This window comes from Helobdella robusta, assembly GCF_000326865.2.
Source record: "Helobdella robusta unplaced genomic scaffold HELROscaffold_67, whole genome shotgun sequence".
NCBI classification, from domain to species: Eukaryota; Metazoa; Annelida; class Clitellata; order Rhynchobdellida; family Glossiphoniidae; genus Helobdella; species Helobdella robusta.
Window position 1 is genome coordinate 129514 of NW_008705379.1, and position 21317 is coordinate 150830.

General features: G+C 33.0%; 4 protein-coding genes across 4 annotated transcripts; 2 read left to right on the forward strand and 2 right to left on the reverse strand.

Moving 5' to 3' along the window:
- Positions 1 to 1856: 1856 nt before the first annotated feature.
- HELRODRAFT_181033 (hypothetical protein) lies at positions 1857 to 3223 on the forward strand (the record flags this gene model as incomplete). The annotated part of the gene is made up of 2 exons (XM_009030320.1): positions 1857 to 1869; positions 2754 to 3223. 2 exons carry the CDS (start codon positions 1857 to 1859, stop codon positions 3221 to 3223), a joined length of 483 nt encoding a protein of 160 aa, XP_009028568.1.
- A 148-nt stretch (positions 3224 to 3371) lies between these two features.
- HELRODRAFT_194114 (hypothetical protein) lies at positions 3372 to 9885 on the reverse strand. Its single transcript, XM_009030321.1, has 18 exons — positions 9690 to 9885; positions 9343 to 9457; positions 9170 to 9248; positions 8931 to 9094; positions 8568 to 8678; positions 8155 to 8205; positions 7861 to 7944; positions 7173 to 7574; positions 6614 to 6673; positions 6373 to 6476; positions 5964 to 6129; positions 5484 to 5662; positions 5099 to 5211; positions 4905 to 5011; positions 4560 to 4700; positions 4222 to 4344; positions 3909 to 3989; positions 3372 to 3749 (listed from the first exon to the last, which is right to left on the reverse strand). The coding sequence occupies exons 1-18, from the start codon at positions 9863 to 9865 to the stop codon at positions 3690 to 3692; spliced, it is 2316 nt and encodes a 771-aa protein (XP_009028569.1). The 5' UTR covers positions 9866 to 9885; the 3' UTR covers positions 3372 to 3689.
- Positions 9886 to 11138: 1253 nt separating this feature from the next.
- HELRODRAFT_115679 (hypothetical protein) lies at positions 11139 to 14694 on the reverse strand (the record flags this gene model as incomplete). The annotated part of the gene is made up of 11 exons (XM_009030322.1): positions 11139 to 11667; positions 11849 to 12015; positions 12140 to 12236; positions 12534 to 12674; positions 12756 to 12814; positions 13125 to 13209; positions 13337 to 13463; positions 13577 to 13653; positions 13819 to 13860; positions 14164 to 14300; positions 14532 to 14694. The coding sequence occupies 11 exons, from the start codon at positions 14692 to 14694 to the stop codon at positions 11656 to 11658; spliced, it is 1107 nt and encodes a 368-aa protein (XP_009028570.1). The 3' UTR covers positions 11139 to 11655.
- Positions 14695 to 16622: 1928 nt separating this feature from the next.
- HELRODRAFT_194116 (hypothetical protein) lies at positions 16623 to 20157 on the forward strand (the record flags this gene model as incomplete). The annotated part of the gene is made up of 7 exons (XM_009030323.1): positions 16623 to 16986; positions 17073 to 17285; positions 17441 to 17518; positions 17922 to 18398; positions 18580 to 18720; positions 19352 to 19909; positions 19981 to 20157. 6 exons carry the CDS (start codon positions 16623 to 16625, stop codon positions 19363 to 19365), a joined length of 1287 nt encoding a protein of 428 aa, XP_009028571.1. The 3' UTR covers positions 19366 to 19909; positions 19981 to 20157.
- Positions 20158 to 21317: the final 1160 nt, after the last annotated feature.

Sequence of the window (21317 nt, forward strand, 5' to 3'; positions counted from 1 at the left end):
TTCATTCATTTGTTTGCTTGTTGTTTTTTAACCTTAATTTAAGAATTCAGAGAAAGAATGTTTTTAGGAAAATTTTGTCCAGCTATCTGTGGTTATTTCATTTTCAGAATAATAAAATGAATAATAGTAATAATAATAATATGAGTCTACAATTATATTATTATTATTAGTAGTAGTAGTAGTAGTTGTAGTAGGTAGTAGTAGTAGTAGTAGTAGTGGTAGTAGTCTGATGCGATTGGCTTTGAGTTTCACGCGCCAAATAGATAGATGGTTAGTTTAAATAGACAAACAAGTTCAAATAAATAGATGAATGAATGAAGGAATAAGAAAGTAGATAAATGAATAAATAAAGAAATGAGGAAATGAAAGAATAATTAAAACCTCATTAAAAGAATTTGTGTTCAACGGAGCGTATGAATATTTCCTTCAATTTGAATGCATCTGGATTTAATCCGAAGGGTGAATTTTTTCTTCACGGCTTGGCAGCTACGACACTTTTTGAATAATGAATACTACTATTACTGCGTCAGTGGATAAAACAAACCCACGTCCAACATACATAGACGTACATAGGCACTTATACATAGGCACGCACACATGCACAGATACGCATACATCCATTAATATAAATATCCATAGATCAATGTATATGAACATACAAATATCCACAAATATACACATACATCCATGAATAAAATACATATACATGCATGCACAGAGAGAGAGAGAGAGAAAGAGAGAGAAATTCGCACACAAACATCAAACATGCGTTCGCAATTTTTTTTTATAAACAACACAAGGTTAAAGCAATCTTGATGAACAAAATTTTTTTCTTTAAGATGAAGTGCACACATCTTATGTATACATTCTTTGAATGTAATGTATGTGTGTTTGTATGTGTGCGTGTGTATGTGTGCGTGCGTGTGTGTTCGTGTGTCTCCCAATTTGTCAAATGAAGTCTTGGTTTGATTGATACGAATTATAAAGATATTACTAAAGCATTTTTAGACAAAATAATAAAAGAACAACAGCGTCAGTAATTATAATAAAAATAACAATAATAATATAAATAATAATAATATAAATAATAATAATATAAATAATAATAATATAAATAATTTATTCTTTCCATTGCTGACGTCTGTTTTTCTATTTTTTGCCTTTGAAATTAGGCAAACTACCGTACAAAGGAAACAAGCGATTAGATAACTTTACTAAAGTTCAATTCCACAAATACACACGCATACATGCATGCACACACACACGCACATGTATGCTTTCATACCGGCAAAAATACACGTATATTCATTCAGAGATACCGCGAAACACATAAGAATACGCACATACATTCAAAAATAAATAAATTTTAAAGACACACACACACACATATAAACATCATTAACATTATTGTTATTATTATTGTTATTATTATTATTATTATTACTATTATTATTATGATTCTTGTTGTTGTTATTGTTCTTTTTTAATGTTATTATAACAGACGCCAACGTACATACGTTGCACTAAAATATCATCAGATTTTAACTCTAAATAGAGCACTAGATAAACACCGGGAGTGATGAAACAAATAACAAATAACAATAATAATAATAGCGATAATTAAAATAACAACAACGAGCCAACAAATCTGATCTTAACTCAACTGCATTGCAAACAAGCTGAATATTGCCATAACTATACAGACAAATTGATTAGATCACAACCATAACAAATCAATAACAATAATAATAACAATAATAATAATAATAAACAATAATAATAATAACAATAATAATAATAATAATAATATTAATGGAAAAATTTTAAAAAATTGCGTGCAAAATGTATGTTTCGCAATGGTTGTAGAGTGTAATTAACACACAACAGCAAATTCTATACCACTACAACTACTACTATAACTACTGCTGCTGCTGCTACTACTACTACTACTACTACTACTACTACTACTGCTACTACTACTACTATTGCAGCTACTACTACTTTTAACGGTTACTGCCACTATAGATAATATTTCTGCTACTACAGTACTACAACTGCTTCGACTAATAATATTAATAGTACTACACTACTACCACAACTAAAGCTTCTTCTTCTACTACTACTACTACTATTACTACTACTACTATTACTACTACTACTACTATTACTACTACTACTATTACAACAACAACTACTACTACTACTACTATTACTACTACTACTACTACTACTACTACTACTACTACTACTACTACTACTACTACTACAATAATCATAATAATCATAAAACGCTAAAAGACGCCTATCAAATTGAAGATTGATGTATATGACGTGCATCCCCTCCATCAAGTATATATATATATATATATATATAACATATATATATAACATATATATATATATATATATATATAGTATGTAATTAAATTTAGGGGTTGTTGAATTGTTGTCGGTTAAAAAAGTTTCGAAAGGAAAAATAAGAAAAAAAAATAAATAAATTAAGTCATTTTAAGTCATTGATGACAATTGAAAAGTGAGTGGAAATTGTACATTTTTCATTTAATATGGTATTTGGAAAACAATCTAGTGTGTGTGTTTTTTTGATTTAATCTTAAAATTGAACGGCAACTCGTTATATAAAAAGGATATTTATTAATCAAGTGAAATTTATTACAAGTTTGAAAAGCAAACAAGTCATAATCATTAATTATTTAAATAAAATTTAATTTCCTCTTGAAAATTTTCGCCACAAGTGAGCAGCGAAAGTAGAAGAAGCGACTACATACTGCGCACTACTCAGAACTACAAAGATTCGGACGCCAACAACAGCAGCAACAAGTTTCGAAGCAACAACAACACTTTTTATACCTCGTATAGCAGTAGTGCAGCCGCTACAAACAGTAGTAACAGCAGCGACTTCGACGACTTCCGAAGAAGGCTGAGAGGCACGTCAGTCCAGAAAGATAATTACGCAGCTGGCAGAACCAACTACATGGCCACTGGCCTGAGCGGCTATTCATCTGCAGCTAGAGATCGCAAGAGCTATAGCTACAACAACAGCTACAACGATGACGACTACAGCCACAACAACGACAGCAACGACGCACGCAGTAGCTACTCTCTTATAAAAGCGCCGAACCCGTTCCCAGTGTCGAAATTGAGGAAAAGGTTAAGGAAGGTCATTTGTGAGACCAGGGGTGACCCTTACTACTTTAGATATTAGCAGCAACAGCAGTAGTGGCACCAACGACAGCAGCAATTATGTGTAACACGGTAGTAACCACTCATAGCGATAACAATCATCTTAGCGATAAACTGTAGTTGACGTATTTTTTTCTCTTCGTTTTTTATACTTTCAAGACATTAAAACATTAATTTCATAATTTTTTTGACACTTATTTAAATTTAATTAACTAATCGCATTAATTATATCATTTTTGTGTCATTTATTCGAATTTAGCGAAGTAACTTTTTGATATTTCCCTATAGAGAAGAAAACGAACAAACAAAAATAAACCTATAAAAAAAATTTAATTGATCATTAATTAACTATAAATTAATAATTGTGATTAGCTATAAAAAGAGAAATATATTCAAATATAATAAATAAATCAATTAATCAATTGATTAATTAATTAATTAATAATGAGATGAAAATGTGTAGAAATCCATAGAAATCGTCCACACTATCAGGTCAGTTTTATAATGGGAAAGAGCTTGTGATGTTCGAAATTGAACTCCGGCAATTTCTATAATTAAAAATAATTAGTTAATAATTATAGAAATTAATTAATTAAAACATAATTCATAATTATCATTTGCACCGTCGCAATCGTCACTCCTCTTATCATAGGGTAGAGTTCAGAAATTGAACTATAGTAATAAAAATAATAACGCTTATCGATGACCTTCAAGTCCATTTTATGCCCACCCTCCAGTATTCTCATAACGACTAGGTTCGTTTTGGCCACTTTCAGTAAACTCTGCACCTGGAGAGAGACGACGACGACAATGATGACGTCATAACGATGATTGAATCATTAACATCATTATTTTCTTATCAATAATTTGTTATAGTATTTAGCATCAGCCATCATCACCTTCATCTTTATAAATCCCACAATCATCATCATCGTCGTCATCGCTATCATTATCATAACCCCTCAGTCATCATCATCATCATTATCATAACCTCTCCGTCATCATCATCATCATCATAACCTCTTCATTTGGATTTGGGATAGACTCGAGGTGTAATTTCGTCTGATTGAAGCACTTGGAAGCTCCCTTGTACAGATCCAATGACGTCGCTACTGGGTCACATGACTTTACGTCTGTGTGCTCCTGATTGGTTGGTTGAATGATTGGTGGGTTGGATGGTTGATGGATGGTTTGACGATTGATAAATGTTTGAATGAAAAAAAGCGGATGGATGGCCAATTGGTTGATTAATAAACAAAATAGATATGGATGGATAGATGGATAAAATACACACACGCGCACCACACACACACATAAACACACACTCACAAACACATACACACACAAACACAATCTACCTTGAATTGTTGATATTGAAGCAGAGGTGGAGCCATGATGAAAGCAAACGGCGAGAATCTGTGGTTGTATCGGACCTCTTCGCTGTCAAAATCGAATTTCGGCAGACTCAACTTGTTGTCCATTCTCAAGGCTATCACGGACTGTCAATCAATCAATCAATCAATCAATCAATCAATCAATCAATCAATCAATCAATCAATCAATCAATCAATCAATCAATCAATCAACCAATCAATCAATCAACCAATCAATCAATCAATCAACCAATCAATCAACCAACCAATCAATTAATCAACCAATCAATCAATCAACCAATCAATCAATCAACCAACCAATCAACCAACCTTATAATATCCTCCAGTTAGGCAGTGAAGTGCCTGACTGACTACAAGTTCATTGCTGGGCAGCTTCACCTTCTTCTTACTCTTCTTCGTCTTTTTCGTTCCCTTTCCTTACAAATAATAATAATAAATAATAAAATTAATAATAATAGATAATAATAATAATAAGAAGAATAATAAAAATAATAAAAACTGACCACTATTATTGGCATTATTGGCGGCAGAAGTCATTGATTCGGCTTCATGTGCATAAACTTCAGCTCTGCTTATTGTCGACGTCAACCAATTGTACAGGCCCTCACTCAAGTACCTGTGTGTGTGTGTGTGTGCGTGTGCGTGTGTGTGTCTGTGTGTGTAAGTGTGTGTGAATACTGATGATAACAACGAACGACGAGAGAGACAAGCACACAAATTTTTTTACGCATATAAACACAGACATGTGATAATAAGTGTGATAAAGATGATAGCCTTAATAACGGCACACACACTCACACACGCGCGCAAACACACATACAAATACAAACACACATATACACACACATAAACAAACACACACTTACACATACATACACACAAACTAACCAAAACACATAATTATACTCGTGTGGCGAATACAGTTCTAACTCCAGACCGGATGTTACGTAAAGAATCATAACACGTAAAGTAAGGTAAAGGACCCAGGTACCAAAATAGGAACCCACTCTATAATTCGTATCCATCTTCATCATTAAAGTCTGCATATATGAATCTAATTTCTCCGCCTAATTATAGGGAAAGATATTTTTTGTTTTTTACTATGTAGAAAACCAAAATTTTAGATTTATGTTAATTAAAACATAGTGTGATACAGACAAAAACAAACAGACAAATGAACGAATGAATAAATGAACAAACGAAAAAGTTAAAGAATGAATCAATCAATCATCCAACCAACCAACCAGCTAACCAACCAGCAAATCAAACAATCAATCAATCAACCAACCAACCAGCCAATCAATCAACCAACCAGCCAATCAATCAACCAACCAGCCAATCAATCTATCAACCAACCAATCACTCTACCTCTTCCTGTAAGAGGGCCAAATCTTCAGCCACCCTGGCCCACCTGTCTCGCATACGAGCCCTGTTGTGCCCCGTGGTCTGTACGATGTTGATGATGGGGCGAACGCAGTGCACCAAAAACGTGTCCACACATTCTTTCAGTTGGCAGTTGTTATAGAGTGGGTTGCTGCATTTGTTGGTTAGTTTGACGATTGATTAGTTGGTTGGTTGTATGATTGATTGATTGATTGGTTCGTTGGATGATTGATTGATTGGTTGAATGATTGATTGAATTGTTGGTTGGCTGGATGATTGATTGATTGGTTAGATGATTGATTGGTTGGCTGGATGATTGATCGATCGACTAAATGATACATCGCAATCGTTAACAGCAGCAGCAGCAGCAGCAACCACTGCAACCACAACAAACCCCTTAATAAGAGCAGGCGGCGCACAGAATGATCTGATAGTTTCTCTGATGATGTCCATGACCACCTCTCCAAAGATCCGCTTGTTTATTGGTAGAATCATCAACTGATTGAATGATGATGATCACGATGATATTGGTTTGGTGCTGATGATGATATTAGCCGGGATAATAGTGGCGACGATGATAATGATGAATGAATGAATGAATGAATGAATCCTAATCAACATGACAGAAGTCCAACTTGCAGAATGGATCTGGAGAGCAAACATGGGGATGGCTTACTGAACTCCAAACAGAAATCCTATCAAAATAATTATTAATTACAATTACATTTAACATATTAAGCTAATTATATGCAAATCAGTAAAAAATTATACCAACTGCAAGCAAATTAGCACGGAATTGAGCAATTTAAAAGCAGAAAAGTGCAATACAAATGTATCAGTCCACATACAGCAGACATACATACCCCAAAAACTAAAAACAAGCAACATCGCACCGTCACAACAACAACAACAACGACAACATGAACAACAACAACTACAACAACATGAACAACAACGACAACATGAACAACAACAACAACTACAACAACATGAACAACAACGACAACAACAACAACGACAACATGAACAACAACAACAACTACAACAACATGAACAACAACGACAACAACAACAACGACAACAACAACAACGACAACATGAACAACAACAACAACTACAACAACATGAACAACAACGACAACAACAACAACTACAACAACATGAACAACAACGACAACATCAACAATGACATACAATAATCTCGTGGAAATTATTGAGTGATGCAACGGAGATAATATGCTGCAGTTGCAAGACGAGTTGCTGGAAATATTCTACCGACTCTGATCTCGACCTGATTAAAACCAGTCTCGGAAAGGTAGGGGGTAGCAAACGCTGATTCGCCATTGGCTCGAAACCTGGGGCAAAACTTCGTTGGGATGGTGAAGTGTGTTGCTGCTGAGTGTGAGAGTGTGATGAGTTTTGCTGCAGCTGCTGCTGCTGCTGAAGTGACGAGTTTTGTTGTTGTTGTGGCTGCGTTTCATGTTGATGATGTTGTTGTTGTGAGGCATAAGACCCGAGATGGAGAGTTGACTTGATGGTAGCCAACAGCTCGCTCATCTGTTTCAAGAGTTTCTCGCCATCTGCCATGCCACCACTCTGAGAAGTTTGGAAAAATAACAATGGAAATGGTGATAACATAGACAACGAATCATAACAACAAGCAGAATCATCCCAGAGAATATTATCACATTAGCAGAATGCAAAAGAAAAACATACAACCCACAACAATAAACTATTATTATTAAATCCAAATAACCCAACTAATATATAATCCACAAGCGAAAAAATTTAATCAAGATAACAAAGATTAAAAAAACACCCAACAAACAAAGAACAAACAAATCCCCAACGAGCAAAGAACAAATAATCCTAATTCACTAACTTTCTCTCTGTTAAACATCAGCATCAGTGAATAAAACAATCTTGTGAACTTTAGACGAGAGGCTAGTGCTTGTGAAACTGTATTCTACATGAATGAATTAGATATGACGTCATTGTGACATCATTATATTCGTTATTGTCGTTTTTGTCTACTCTATCATCATCAATATCATTCGTATCATAAAAATCTGACGACGATGATGATGATGGCAGAAGTAATGATGATGATGGAGAAATCTGATGATGATGATGATGATGGCGAAAGTGATGATGATGGTAGTAATGTTGATGGTACCTTATTAATGTCATCTTGAGTTTGCTCAACGCCTGTTCTGGATCTTGTGCTCTGTGGAGAGAGAGAGAGAATAAATCTTAAAATAATATCAATTTAATTTACTAATTTATTTAATCAATCAACCATTCGTTCATTCGTTCATTTATTCGTTCGTTCATTCATTCATTCATTCATTCATTCATTCATCAGTCAAACATATGTACCACTACTAAAACAAATACTAATTAATACTTTTGTACTTTTTAATTCAAACAGAGACATGAAAGAATTGGTATAGAGCATTTTCAATCTAAAAAGTGTATGCAATCATTAAAAACACGTGCGTACACACACATACATACACGCACGCACGCACACACACACACACATACACGAACGCACACAAACACACATACACGCACGCACACACACACCTTGACGACTTTATTATAGTCCTCTTCAACATCTCTCAACATCGATAAGACAAACTGGTCGGCAACCTCGTCAGCCATATTGAAGTTATAAGACATTGATTGGAAGTCCTCCTGGCGATTGATTGATTGATTAGTTGATTGACTGATTCGACGGCTGACTGATTGGTTGACCAGATGGTTGATTGTTTAGGGTTGATTAGGATACTGATGGTTTTTGTCAATAGTTGGTAGAAAAGTAGCAGACGAGTTATAAATCCTTTGGTTTTTTTTAATAGATGGTGACTGAGTGAGTAATTGATTGTTTGATCAAGTGATTGATTGGTTGTTGATTGATTGATTGGTTGGTTGGCACCCTGACCTAACCTCTTCGTAGACGCTAACTCGGGTTATCTTATCTCTGACATCATCAACAATTTTCAGAATGGCTGTCGAAAATGACTTCAAAGTCGGGTCGTTGATCAGGGCTGGATCGTGGAGGTACAAATTTATGAATACCGTCTGGGCTAATGAGTGTCCTTCTATCCATGTAACCTAACCAATCAACCAATCAACCAATCAATCAACCAATCAATCATTCATTCAATCATTCAATTAGCAGGCCCTTACAAAGCAGGCCAAAGTGTCATCAATGATTCCAATTAATGCTTCTGCTGTCAGATTTTCTATTTTTATCTCTCCATCCTAAAAATTGAAATTTATATAGCTCTAAGTTTTTTTAAATAATGAAAAAATGTAATGACTTCATCAAAATACAAGTATTTATCCATGTTTCTACCTTGATAGCTTGTCGCAGTGAAATTAATTTTCTCTTAGACTGATTGCATAGCATGCCTGCATCCATCTTTGGATCCATCATCTCAATGGCCGACATGCCCTCCATCAGACTGAAACTGGAAGTAAGATAATAATTTTTTTAAATAATTTTTCATTTGGAAAATTTTAAAATTGAAACATTTTTCTTTTATTCATATTCATACTTATACCATACTCATATGGATGCAAAGCTGTCAAACCAAATCTTTTTTTAGTTATAACAGTTTAACTTTATTAAAATATTTAAAATTGATTTAATGTATAATTAATTAATTAATAATTAATTCAGTTAAATTGTTCATCACTGACTGGCTGTCATGCCAAAGCTCTCCAAGTTTCAGTGACTTGCAAGCAGTTTTGAATTGCTCAGTGATATCCGTCCAGGCATATTTGCTTGGGACGTCCAAATTTTCATCCGGACCTGCATCGTTCGTATTTAATTCCGAATCAAACTCGTCCGGCTCTGATTTTGCAGTATCAAACATTTTAAATAACTTTTCCGATCTTGAATGATGCACAAATAAAAACAGAAACGTGTTAAAAGTAAACTTCGATTTAAGGTTGAAATGACAATTAATAGTGAGCCGCTGCATTTGATAAAATGACAATGTAAGAGTTGAACCTGCCCATGTCGTTATTGTGAAGGAATTGATTGAAACAACGCATTAATTCGCAAATTCATCGTGCTTATAAGCTACATTTTAATGTTTAATATTGACCAATTGCCAAATTGGCTTATTTTTGGTTTTGAAAAGGATTTGATCCTGGTAAGCAGGCTACCGTTTAAAACACACGAGCCACTAAATCATGTGCTTCAGCTGAATTAGACTGTTGAGTTAAACATGTCATTGAGGGAAGACTGACAAGGGTTTCAAAGTTGTAGTTGATTTTATTAAAATTGATAATGAAAAATAAAGAAAGGAAACGTGATCCTTCAAAATGTCCAAGTACAAATAACTGCAGATGGGTTTGAAAAATTTAACAATGGTAAAATATACAGAAAATTTAAAAATAAATAAAATATAAACATTTAAAAATAAATTAAATGAAAGAACAACAATAACGCATGTGCCTAAAACAATCAAATAAAAATGGAATATCATTTCATTATAACAGGAGTGTCGGGTAACTAAACAAACAAGCAAATGAACGAACGAACGCACAAACAAAAGAACGAACAAACAAACAAACAAGGAAAGCGAAACAAACGAGTTTCAATTAAAACTTAACTTAACAGCCTGACTAGGTAAATAGCACAATACAATATGAGATTTTAAAATAACAATTAAATAAATATAATTTGACATTATTAATAAATAATATTATACATAACTTACCATAAATTAAACGTCATAACCGATAAAAATCAAAAATAAATATCGATAAAACAAAAAAGAGTAAAGAAATCAATAGAAGTAATTGTATTGTTTATTGTGTACTTTGTATTGTACATTGTGTACCTCGTGTTATCTAATATTGTATTAAACATGCAAGGAGATTTTAAAATAATGCTCCCTTACTTACTTAACATTAGCTAGCAGAAATTAGCCTAGTAAAAAGTTATCAAACAAAAGAATAAAACGATATAAAATGATTACACACAGGCTTCCATACACACGCACACATACACGTACACATACAAAAACACACACACACACACACACACACACACATGCAAACAAATGATAGGTTCTTCTAACAAAACAAACTTAACAACATAAAATGAAGAAGATTTGATGTAGATAGATTGACTTTATAGGACAATGATACCGACTTAAAAAGGAAAAAAAAATGTTTTCACAAATTGTAAGTGAGGCAAATAAATAATATAATAATAAATAAATAATAATAACAATAATAATAATAGTAATAATGATGATGATGATATTGTAATGGTTATATTACTATTATTTATCCTAGGGCATATCACTACATCACCTATTCGGTGTTATCATCATTAAAATACATTCACGAAAAGAAAATAATTTTTGGCATTTAAACAATATACATATATACATAGTTATAATAATAATAATAATAATAATAATAATAAAAGCCACGAGAGAAATGAAATCTATTATTATGATTTGATTATGTAGATGGTGAATATGATGATAATAAAGATGATGATGATGATGATGATGAAAAGAAGAAGGAGCAGGAGCTGAAAAAGGATAGAGATGATGAGAAGGAGGAGAAGAGGATGGAGATGATGATGACGAGGAAGAGTATGGGGAAGATGACGGATCCATTTATTTGATAATCATTGCCATGATCATGCCCAGACCTGTTTAAAGTTTTTTTTATCCACCATAAAACTAAAAATGAATGAAGTTAAATACATACATAATTTACTTACAAATACATATACACATACATACAAACAAACAAACAAATACACTCTTACTACTCCCACATATACCCACCTATGTACACACAAACAAAACATACAAACAAAACATACAAACCTTAAGCGTGAAATCCCAGCTACCAGTGCATAGCGCAGTGCCATCTGGGGAGACATTGAGACAACTGACCCTATTCTCATGGCCATACAACATGACGACACGTGTGGCTTTTAGGGCATCCCAGACATTCACCACGTAGTCATTGTAACCGCCAAACAGCAAACGACCTAATCATCAGAGTTATCAAAAGAATCAAGATACTACCAACGCGTTAACAACAACAGCAACAACAACAACATCAGCAACAACAACAACAGCAACAACAACGACGAAATTGATCAACCAGCTAACCACTTAGCGAAAAATCAACTGCATTGCAGCCAAAAATGATGCTATCCTTTCTGTACCTGCACACCTCTCGATCAGCTCTCAAGTCAAATAATCGACACTGCGTGTTGATATTTATGTACATAAGTGTATGTGCAGGTATTGTATACGTATGGTACGTGTATATATATATGCCTCAATGTACGTATGTATATTCTTGTGTGTGTGTGTGTGTGTACGTGTGTGTGCGTAATAGTATAGGCATATAGATGTGAGTCTGTATGTAAGTTTTACGCATGCATTCATGTACATTTGTAAGTACAGATGTATGAAAAGATGTAGAGAGATGTGTGTATAAACATACATTCACAAAGATATACACACACACACATACGCACACACACACACATAAACCAACTGTAGCATCATCAGAGCCTGTGGCCACGGCATCCCCACTAGGGTAGAACCTGACACTGTTGACATCTGACTCATGCCCCTCGAAGGCCTGCACACACTGCCCCGTACGCATATCCCAGACCATTACTGTTTTGTCACAACTCTGGCATTTATCAGGGTGGTGATGGTATGGTTTTGATGGTACAAATTGTAATGATGAAAAAAAAGAGAATAAAAAACATACCCCTGACACGAAGGTGTTTCCAGATTCTGATGGAGATAAATCTAGACTCATTACGTCACCTATTGAAGAAATGTGTTCATGTAGGTTTGTGTATGTAGGCATGTTCATTTGTCTGGGTGTGTGTTTATGTGTATGTCCATGTTTATGGACATATGTGCCTTTGTGCATATGTTTCAGAAGAAAGATGATGTTAGAAAACAAAAAAAAATAAAACATGCAGTCAATAACTTTTTTTTACGTAAGCATATTAAGATACATTTATAGCAATGCGATGTATGTATAATCATAATAGATAGTATCATGTTTTATAGGTTCATTAACATGTATGCACATTGGAATGGGAAAAAGTTAGTAAAAGATTGGACAGACCAGTATGTCCTATGAAGCTCTGCATCATCTGGCCACTTTCCACATCCCAAAGACAACAGGTACTATCCCCACTGCCTGTCAATATCTAGGTTTTTTTCAATTTTTTGGACGATTATTTTTCAGAGATATTTCTAGATTTGAAGAGATCTAAATTTACAATCTCTGAAAAGATCAATCAACCAACCAATCAGCCAACCGGCCAGGTGACCAACCTGTTGATCTGAATTGGTAAATTTACAACAGGAGAGGTAGCTTGTATGAGTTGCAATAACTTTTTTTTTACTAGCTGGGTCCTCATCCAAACTGAGTGGGTAGAGTGTGCATTTGTTGTCTAAGCCTCTGTTTAATTAGCATAATTTATTCATTAAACATTAACTTAATATATTATGAATAACCCTAACCCTAACGCACACACACACACACATACATACACACACAGAACAGACACAAACCCGCAAGCCACAACAGTCCCAGAAGGCCCATACGCACAAGCCATTACCCACGTTGTCGGCATCGTTATTGCATGCTCCTTGGTGATGGAAAAATATTTCAAAAAGAAATTTCATTAAAATGAATTTAATAATCTTTTTTGAGAACTCATACAGTGAAAAAACTTAAGGATTGACTTTTGAAAAGTGATTTTAAAAATATTGGCACACTCCTTTTTTAAAAATGTACATTTTGATTCCCTTACTTTATTGGTTGTAAATGCATCCCATATAAGCATTTTGCCATCCTAATTTTTAAATATATTGAAAAAACATGTTAAAATAAATTTTAATTTAAAAAATCATGTTTTTCCTCAAATTAGTGATAATTAAACAAATACAGAAAACTTTTAAACATCTCTATCTATAGTATACATAATAGCATACATATTTGCACAAATAAACAAACACAAACCTACATATATTAACTCACAGGTCTACAGTCTACACAGACATACATACACAACACATAGATCCACAAAAACAAACACATATACACAGAGATCTACACATACATACACACATAAAACATTCAAAATAATTTTCCTAACTTGTGATGAGCTTACTACATGCCTCTTGTCTGTACACCAATCCATGCAGAGTACTTTCCCAAGATGGCCTTTCAAAATTTTTCGAGGTTTCATTGTGAAGTTTGTTAAACTATCCAATCTCTGTGCTACTGATGCAACTAAAATTATTAAAGAAAAATATTATAAAACAATAAATTTTTAATAAAAAAAGCCATTTTAAAACTAAACAAAAGACAATGAGACTGAAATTATTAAAGTAAAACAACTACTCTACAAAATTTTTCTCAAAAACTTCATTTTTATTCACGAAATACTGCAAAAAACAATTACAAATCTCCCCAAAAGAAAAAGATCAACACAAAATACCGAAAAAAAAACAAAACACTAACGATCAACATCGCTTAATTTCGATCTTTCTTCCTCTAATTTGGCCTTCAGTTGCTCAGCTTCTCTGGTTAGTGCATCAATAATTTCTTGATGATTCTGTTGATTTTGTTGCTGATTTTGATGATTTATATCCTGCCTTTGTTCGACAACGTCGCTAGCGGCCATTTTGTTTACCATAATTCTGATGATGAAGACGACGGAACGGTGGGAAAAGATTGTGAATAATTTCAATGGTAACTTCATCACGAACTTTTTTTATTTTGTGATGGGGGCATGTAGTAGTTGTCTCAGTTTGTGCTAATGGTGCAAATAATCTGTTTCAATTTATTTACTGTTTCAATCTGTTTACAAAAACTCATTTCAATTTTTAACAATTTATTTATTATTATAGCTATAATTGTTATATTTTGCGACGATTATTATTCACATGAACCTAAATTTTCCCTCAAACTTCACTTTTGTAAGACTAAATTTTAAAATCGTGAGAATAATAAAAATGCATACATGCAACACTGTTATAAAAAGGCATATTACAGACAACTCTTGAATAAAACTAATCATATTAGCGAATACATACACACGCATTTTGAATTTGAAAAAGCATTGTATGACATGAACGCATGAAGGGAATATCAGAAATGCCATAAATTTTAATTACAAAATTCAGTTTTATATCAAACAAAATCCATTCAGCCCTGCATATATACATAATTACATATATAGAAACAACAAATGTACACACACACATACACACACACCCACACACACACACATACACATACATATACATGAAAGCAGCCGGGCAAACAAACATAAAAGGACAAACAAACTTAAAACGTTTCATTGGTTATTGTTTCTAGATAAATGACAAACACACATGTGTATATATACACATGTATACATATTTCATCACATGTATACAAAATGTATATAGATAAACGCATACGTAGATGCGTTTATATACGCAACACTTAGCTACACTCTACTTTCAATAAATATACAACCTAAGAATTATGCAATACAATATATACCATACAAAACACACATACATACATACACACATACAATATATACAATACGTATTATATACGTGCATATGCGTGCGCGTAATGCAAAGCAGCGTTGCCATCAGCATCTCATTATCTACATACGCATATACACACGCATACATACGTACGTAGAACATACACATATACATACGTACATACATACAAAAACACACATACACATACATACAAAACACGCACATACATACAGACATATCTATTTAATTGACACGTTTATTATATTTATTCATGTATTCGCGATAATTTACAGAAGCGTTTAACTAAACTAACACGACAAAATGCACGCTGAAAACATATATTTCCGTTTGATTGTGAAACATTGCCTCGGTTATTCGCCCTTTTCTACGAATAGTATTATCAAGAATTGGTATTTTGTATAGAATTAGTATTTTCGATTTGTTATTAGACCGCCAAAAATGTTTAAGAAAAAGTCCACTTGTCACCATACCAATGATAATGTAGTGAGATTTGTATGAATTACTTACTGGGATTATAGATTTCTTGTCGGTAACGAGCAAACTAGAAGGTGTGTGGGTAGTTTTGGTTTTTATTAATTTCGTAATTGATAACATTTTTACTTCAATTTTTTCAGATTTATCAATATTCATCTGCTGTTTATTATTATTATTATTATGTAATATGCATAATAATAAGAATAATCATATTATCCTTGTTCACAACTACTGATAATGTCATCACATTAACATCATCATCGTCAAAATTTGATGAAAACTGCTGACGAGAAATGATTATCTCACTGACAATTTCAATCCTCCTCCTGCTAAATTTCGTGTTTCATATCGAAGGCTTGCTTGGTCGGCTATGTTTTTTTTTTTTTTTTAAAATTCAACTTATTTTTTTTTTAAATTAACAAATAAAATAAATAAAATTATGCAACTTATTATCATTTCACAGTCTATCCCATTTTTCTAAAAATTGCTCGATTTTCACTAAACAAAGTCACAAAAATGTTAATCAACTTCTAATAACTCACGTACAGCTCGAACGATGATAACAAACCTACCGATGGAGCCAGTGTATCTTAAAGTGGGAGACCAGTTGAAACTCACGTGCGAACAAAATGGTAACTTCAGAACGGCTTGGCTGAGACACACATCCAAAAGGAAACTCGACGAGGAGAATGAAATTTACACTGACGATAATAAGTATGAAAAAGTTCACGAGGGATTTATTTTGAAATCCTACAGTAAAGACGGTAGGTTCATTAACACGCTGATCAAAGAAAATGTCACCGAAGATGACGCCGGCTCTTATAAATGCGAAGTTTTAAACAATCTCCAACGTTCCTATGCTGTTGATGTCAACATTTTTAGAAGTAATTTGACATTTTTTGATACTTTCTATCATCCATTTGAAATAAGTTTGATTGGTTGGTTGGTGCCTGTCGTGGTTGATACCTCGAAAACACTAAAAAGAGTGTTTAAAAAATCAATCTATAACTTTCCTCAAATGCAGTTACGGCACTGAACGGGATTTCGCAAGGCACTGGGAATCAAACAGTCCTGGGATGTGTGCTACATTCCGATACAAGAAGCTACCCGGAAGTGGAATGGAGAAGAAATGAAAAAATCATAAATATAGATGATAGTCACAATAAATACATCATCAATACCTCACTACGAATCGACTCCAGCGATTTCTATACAACTCTGACCATTAAAAGAACAAGTACGTACTTGTTAAAACACTGTATCTTTGTGTTCTTCCCGACAATTGTGACAAAAAAACGACATCGTCAGTATTTATTTCATAATGTTCTCGATATTTTTCTCAATAAATTTTTATGAAATTGAACATCGAAAATGAAATTATAAATATTGAAGATGACCAAGATTCGGGTTTGTATACGTGTAGCATGAGGTTTGGTCCAATATGGTTCAACCAGACGGTTCAACTCTTTGGTTTGTTCAACTATTGAATTAATGTTGATTGATACACCATGCAATTAATTTGGTCCATGGCTAACTATCATTCATAATTTATCGTGGAGCCAAGTTTATACGAAATCCTGTTCTACTTAGTTTTAAATTAAGAAACAAGGCAGTAGCATCCTCACGTTTGTGTGAACACCCACACCACACCACACGACGTACACACACACATTTGAACTAACCTACCAACCAGCCATCCACAACCACAAGACGTGTAGTACTTTTTAAGCTGTGAACAAACTGCATTTGAACAAGATCAGCGCACAATACCAACGAAGCGAATCTTAGCGCTTTTACCTTCTGAGCTAACTCGCCAACAACGATTGACAGTTTGATTTAAAATGATTTAAAAATCATCAAACACAAAATTCAGCTCCTCCTAACGTTCGCATTTTGGATCGATCCATTTCTTCGTCGGAGGGCAGCCAAGTCGAAGTTGTTTGCGTTGTCTTCGGCTGGCCAACCCCCGTCATCAGCTGGTTACGAAGTGACAATTCGTCAATATCGAAGAACAGACACCAGAGAATTTACTATTCAACTCCGTATGAAATTTTAGACAACGATTATGACAACGATGCTGACGGCGAAGAAGACGACGACGATGCAGACCGCGATATGAGTTCCGATTACGATGAAGATAAAGATAATGACGACCGTGATGACGACCCACAAATGACCTCAAACAAAAAGTCTAAATTTAGCTCTGGGAAATTCCAAATGATTAACTCCACGCTAATAATAACTGATGTGCAAATGTCTGATAGGGACATTTACATATGCGAGGCAATAGCTTACGTCAATGACTCCGTAGCGCTTAAATCAAGATCCATGGTCTTGCTGAGAGTGAAAGGTACACATTTGATTCAGATTTTTCGTTTTTCTAACAAGATTTTTTCTTAAAATGATAAAATTCTACTTATACTTAGCATACAAACTTGATTTAAACCGATGTGATTATTACCTCTTTCGTTCTCAAACGAAAGAGAGGCTATAAAATCACTTTTCCAAATTTAACTCCACTTTTTTGCCAGGCAAATATGCATTTATATACCCGCTTATCGGCATTATCATCGAGTTCGTCGTCCTGCTGACGATCATCGTCTTCTATGAAAGGAAGCGCAAGAAAGAGGCCGCCACTGAAGAAGTTGTGGCACCGGTAGCCCAAGATGATAGTAATATGTTAGATTTATTATTTTCTAAATAACTTTCATTTTTTCAAATTCTACTTCTACTACTACTACTACCTACTACTACTACTACTACTGCAGTAGTAAAAGTAGTAGTAGAAGTAGCAGTAGTAGTAGGAGTAGCAGTAGTAGTAGTAGTAATAGTAGCAGCAGTAGTAGTAGTAGTAGAAGTAGTAGTAGTAGTAGTAATAGTAGAAGAAGTAGTATTAGTAGTATTAGTATTAGTAGTATCAGTAGTAGTAGTAGTAGTATCAGTAGTAGTAGTAGTATCAGTAGTAGTAGTAGTAGTAGGTAGTAGTAGTAGTAGTAGGTAGTAGTAGTAGTAGTAGTAGGTAGTAGTAGTAGTAGAAGTAGAATTTGAAAAAATGAAAGTAGCAATTTTTTGATCGATCCTATGAAACCCTTTTTCGATACGTGAATGGGTTTTTCTATCATAGTTTTAACCCATCTTTCACACTTATGCTAGGTTAACTACTTCTACTGCTACTGCTGCTACTACAATTACTACCGATGTGATAATCATTTTATTATTAGTACGAATAAAAAGAATAATTATGAAAATTTATTTTTGTTGCGTGTGTGATTGCGACTAATAAACCTCTATTTTTTTTTACAGTTTTCAACCACTAGTTAAGCCAACAACGGAGAGGAATACGAGGTTAAGAAAATAGGAGCACTAATTTTAGGGTATAACAAACATAATTATAAATAATAATAAAATAATAAATAATAATAATAGATAGTAATAATAATGATAATTCAAGTATATACTGCAATTATATTAACTTCATTTTTATTATTTATTATTAATATTATCATGAATCATGAATCATTCATTATACACACACAACACACACACACACCACACACACACAAAACAAACACAAACACACAACACGTACATAATAATATTATGCACATTTTTTTCAATATTTGGTCTACTTTTAGAACAATCGAAAATCGATTTGCATTAGTTGATATAGAATCATTTTGAAAAATTATTATTATTATTATTATTATTATTATCATTAATAATGAGCCTGCTCAACTTGTAACTTTTAATTTTTGATTTTTTTTTGCTAAATGGTAATTAGATGCTAGCAGCGGTTGACGGCGACAGAGACGAATTATTATTTTCGGCATTTTAAAAATTTAAGAAAAATGGATTTCAGACGAACGAATTGTTAATAATGATGGCAAAAAGTACATGCGTACATATTTTCATATAAAAGACTCTTCAACTAAAGGATAATTATTATACCATGAACAATAACTATACCACACACTGGAGCTGCTTAATCCGTTATTAGTTATACCGGAAAAAGGACAGCTCTGTGACGTCATACATTCATTCATGACGCCATAAATTGTTACTAAAAGTTCTAAATAGTAAAGAAATAACAATAATGCATGACCCGCAATGGTTATTTTATTTGACCCCAAAGCTTCCCGGTCAAAGTTTAAGGCTCAAGAGGTGCTAGAGTTCAATTCCTATGATAATATTTTGTGTAGAAAGATGAATACATTGTTAGCATAACATCAAAGCAATGATAAAATGCTGTTTGACGTTTAGATTTGTAAAATTTTGAGTGAATTTGAACAATATTAAACAGGCTCATATCAATTAAGTTACATTCTTTTTACTCATTTAATTGTGTAAATCGATTAATTGCTTCTTCATTAGAACATATTATTTCCTGTACTTTTTTTTATTTAATAGATGTTCATTTTGAATTTGAAAATTTCTACTGCAGTTTTTCTGTTCAGAAGTAACTTTCATTTACAATTACTTAAAATTTTTAAAGCATTCAGTTATCTTACCATCATGCATGTATTGCTATTGTGATGTTAAATTTATAACATTTATATTTTTCGCTGTAATATATATATATATATATATATATATATATATATATATATATATATTATGTAATTATTATATTTATTATGATATTATGACAATAATTTTTTTCATTCCACGTAGTTCTTTTTGTATTGAAATGATATGATTAAATTATTTTGCAGTTTCCATTTTTTAAGATTAATATTTTAGTTGTCGTTCTAGTCACTTATTGGCGTTTATTCTTTTAATTGTTGAATATCTACTAAAATATATTACGAATAACTTATTTTATATATTTACCGTTTGTCTGTGTGTGTGTGTGTATTTTAAAATCCAGTCATCCATTCTTCGACGAATGATTTTAAATTTCGATTTCTTTTATATTCTTGTTAGAATTCTTGTTTTCGAACAATTCAGACTTGCAAAAAAATGTTTTTCAATATTTTAAACGGATTTTTTCGTTTATTGTCACTGAAATGATTAGGTAGAAATTATATGTCAGAATTCCTGTTTTTTTTACCAATAAACTATTAATTAAATATTTTTTCGATAAAAAAAGCGTAACTATTGAAATTAAAACGTAATAAATGTTTAAATTAATTAAAATAAAGTTTAAATGCATATTAAATTGAAAATTCATTAAAAGTGTGCCTGTGATAAAACCATATAATTAGAATAAACTTTTAGGATAAAACAGAGAAAAATGAACAAAGAAAATGTAACTTATTCGTTTTTCCAT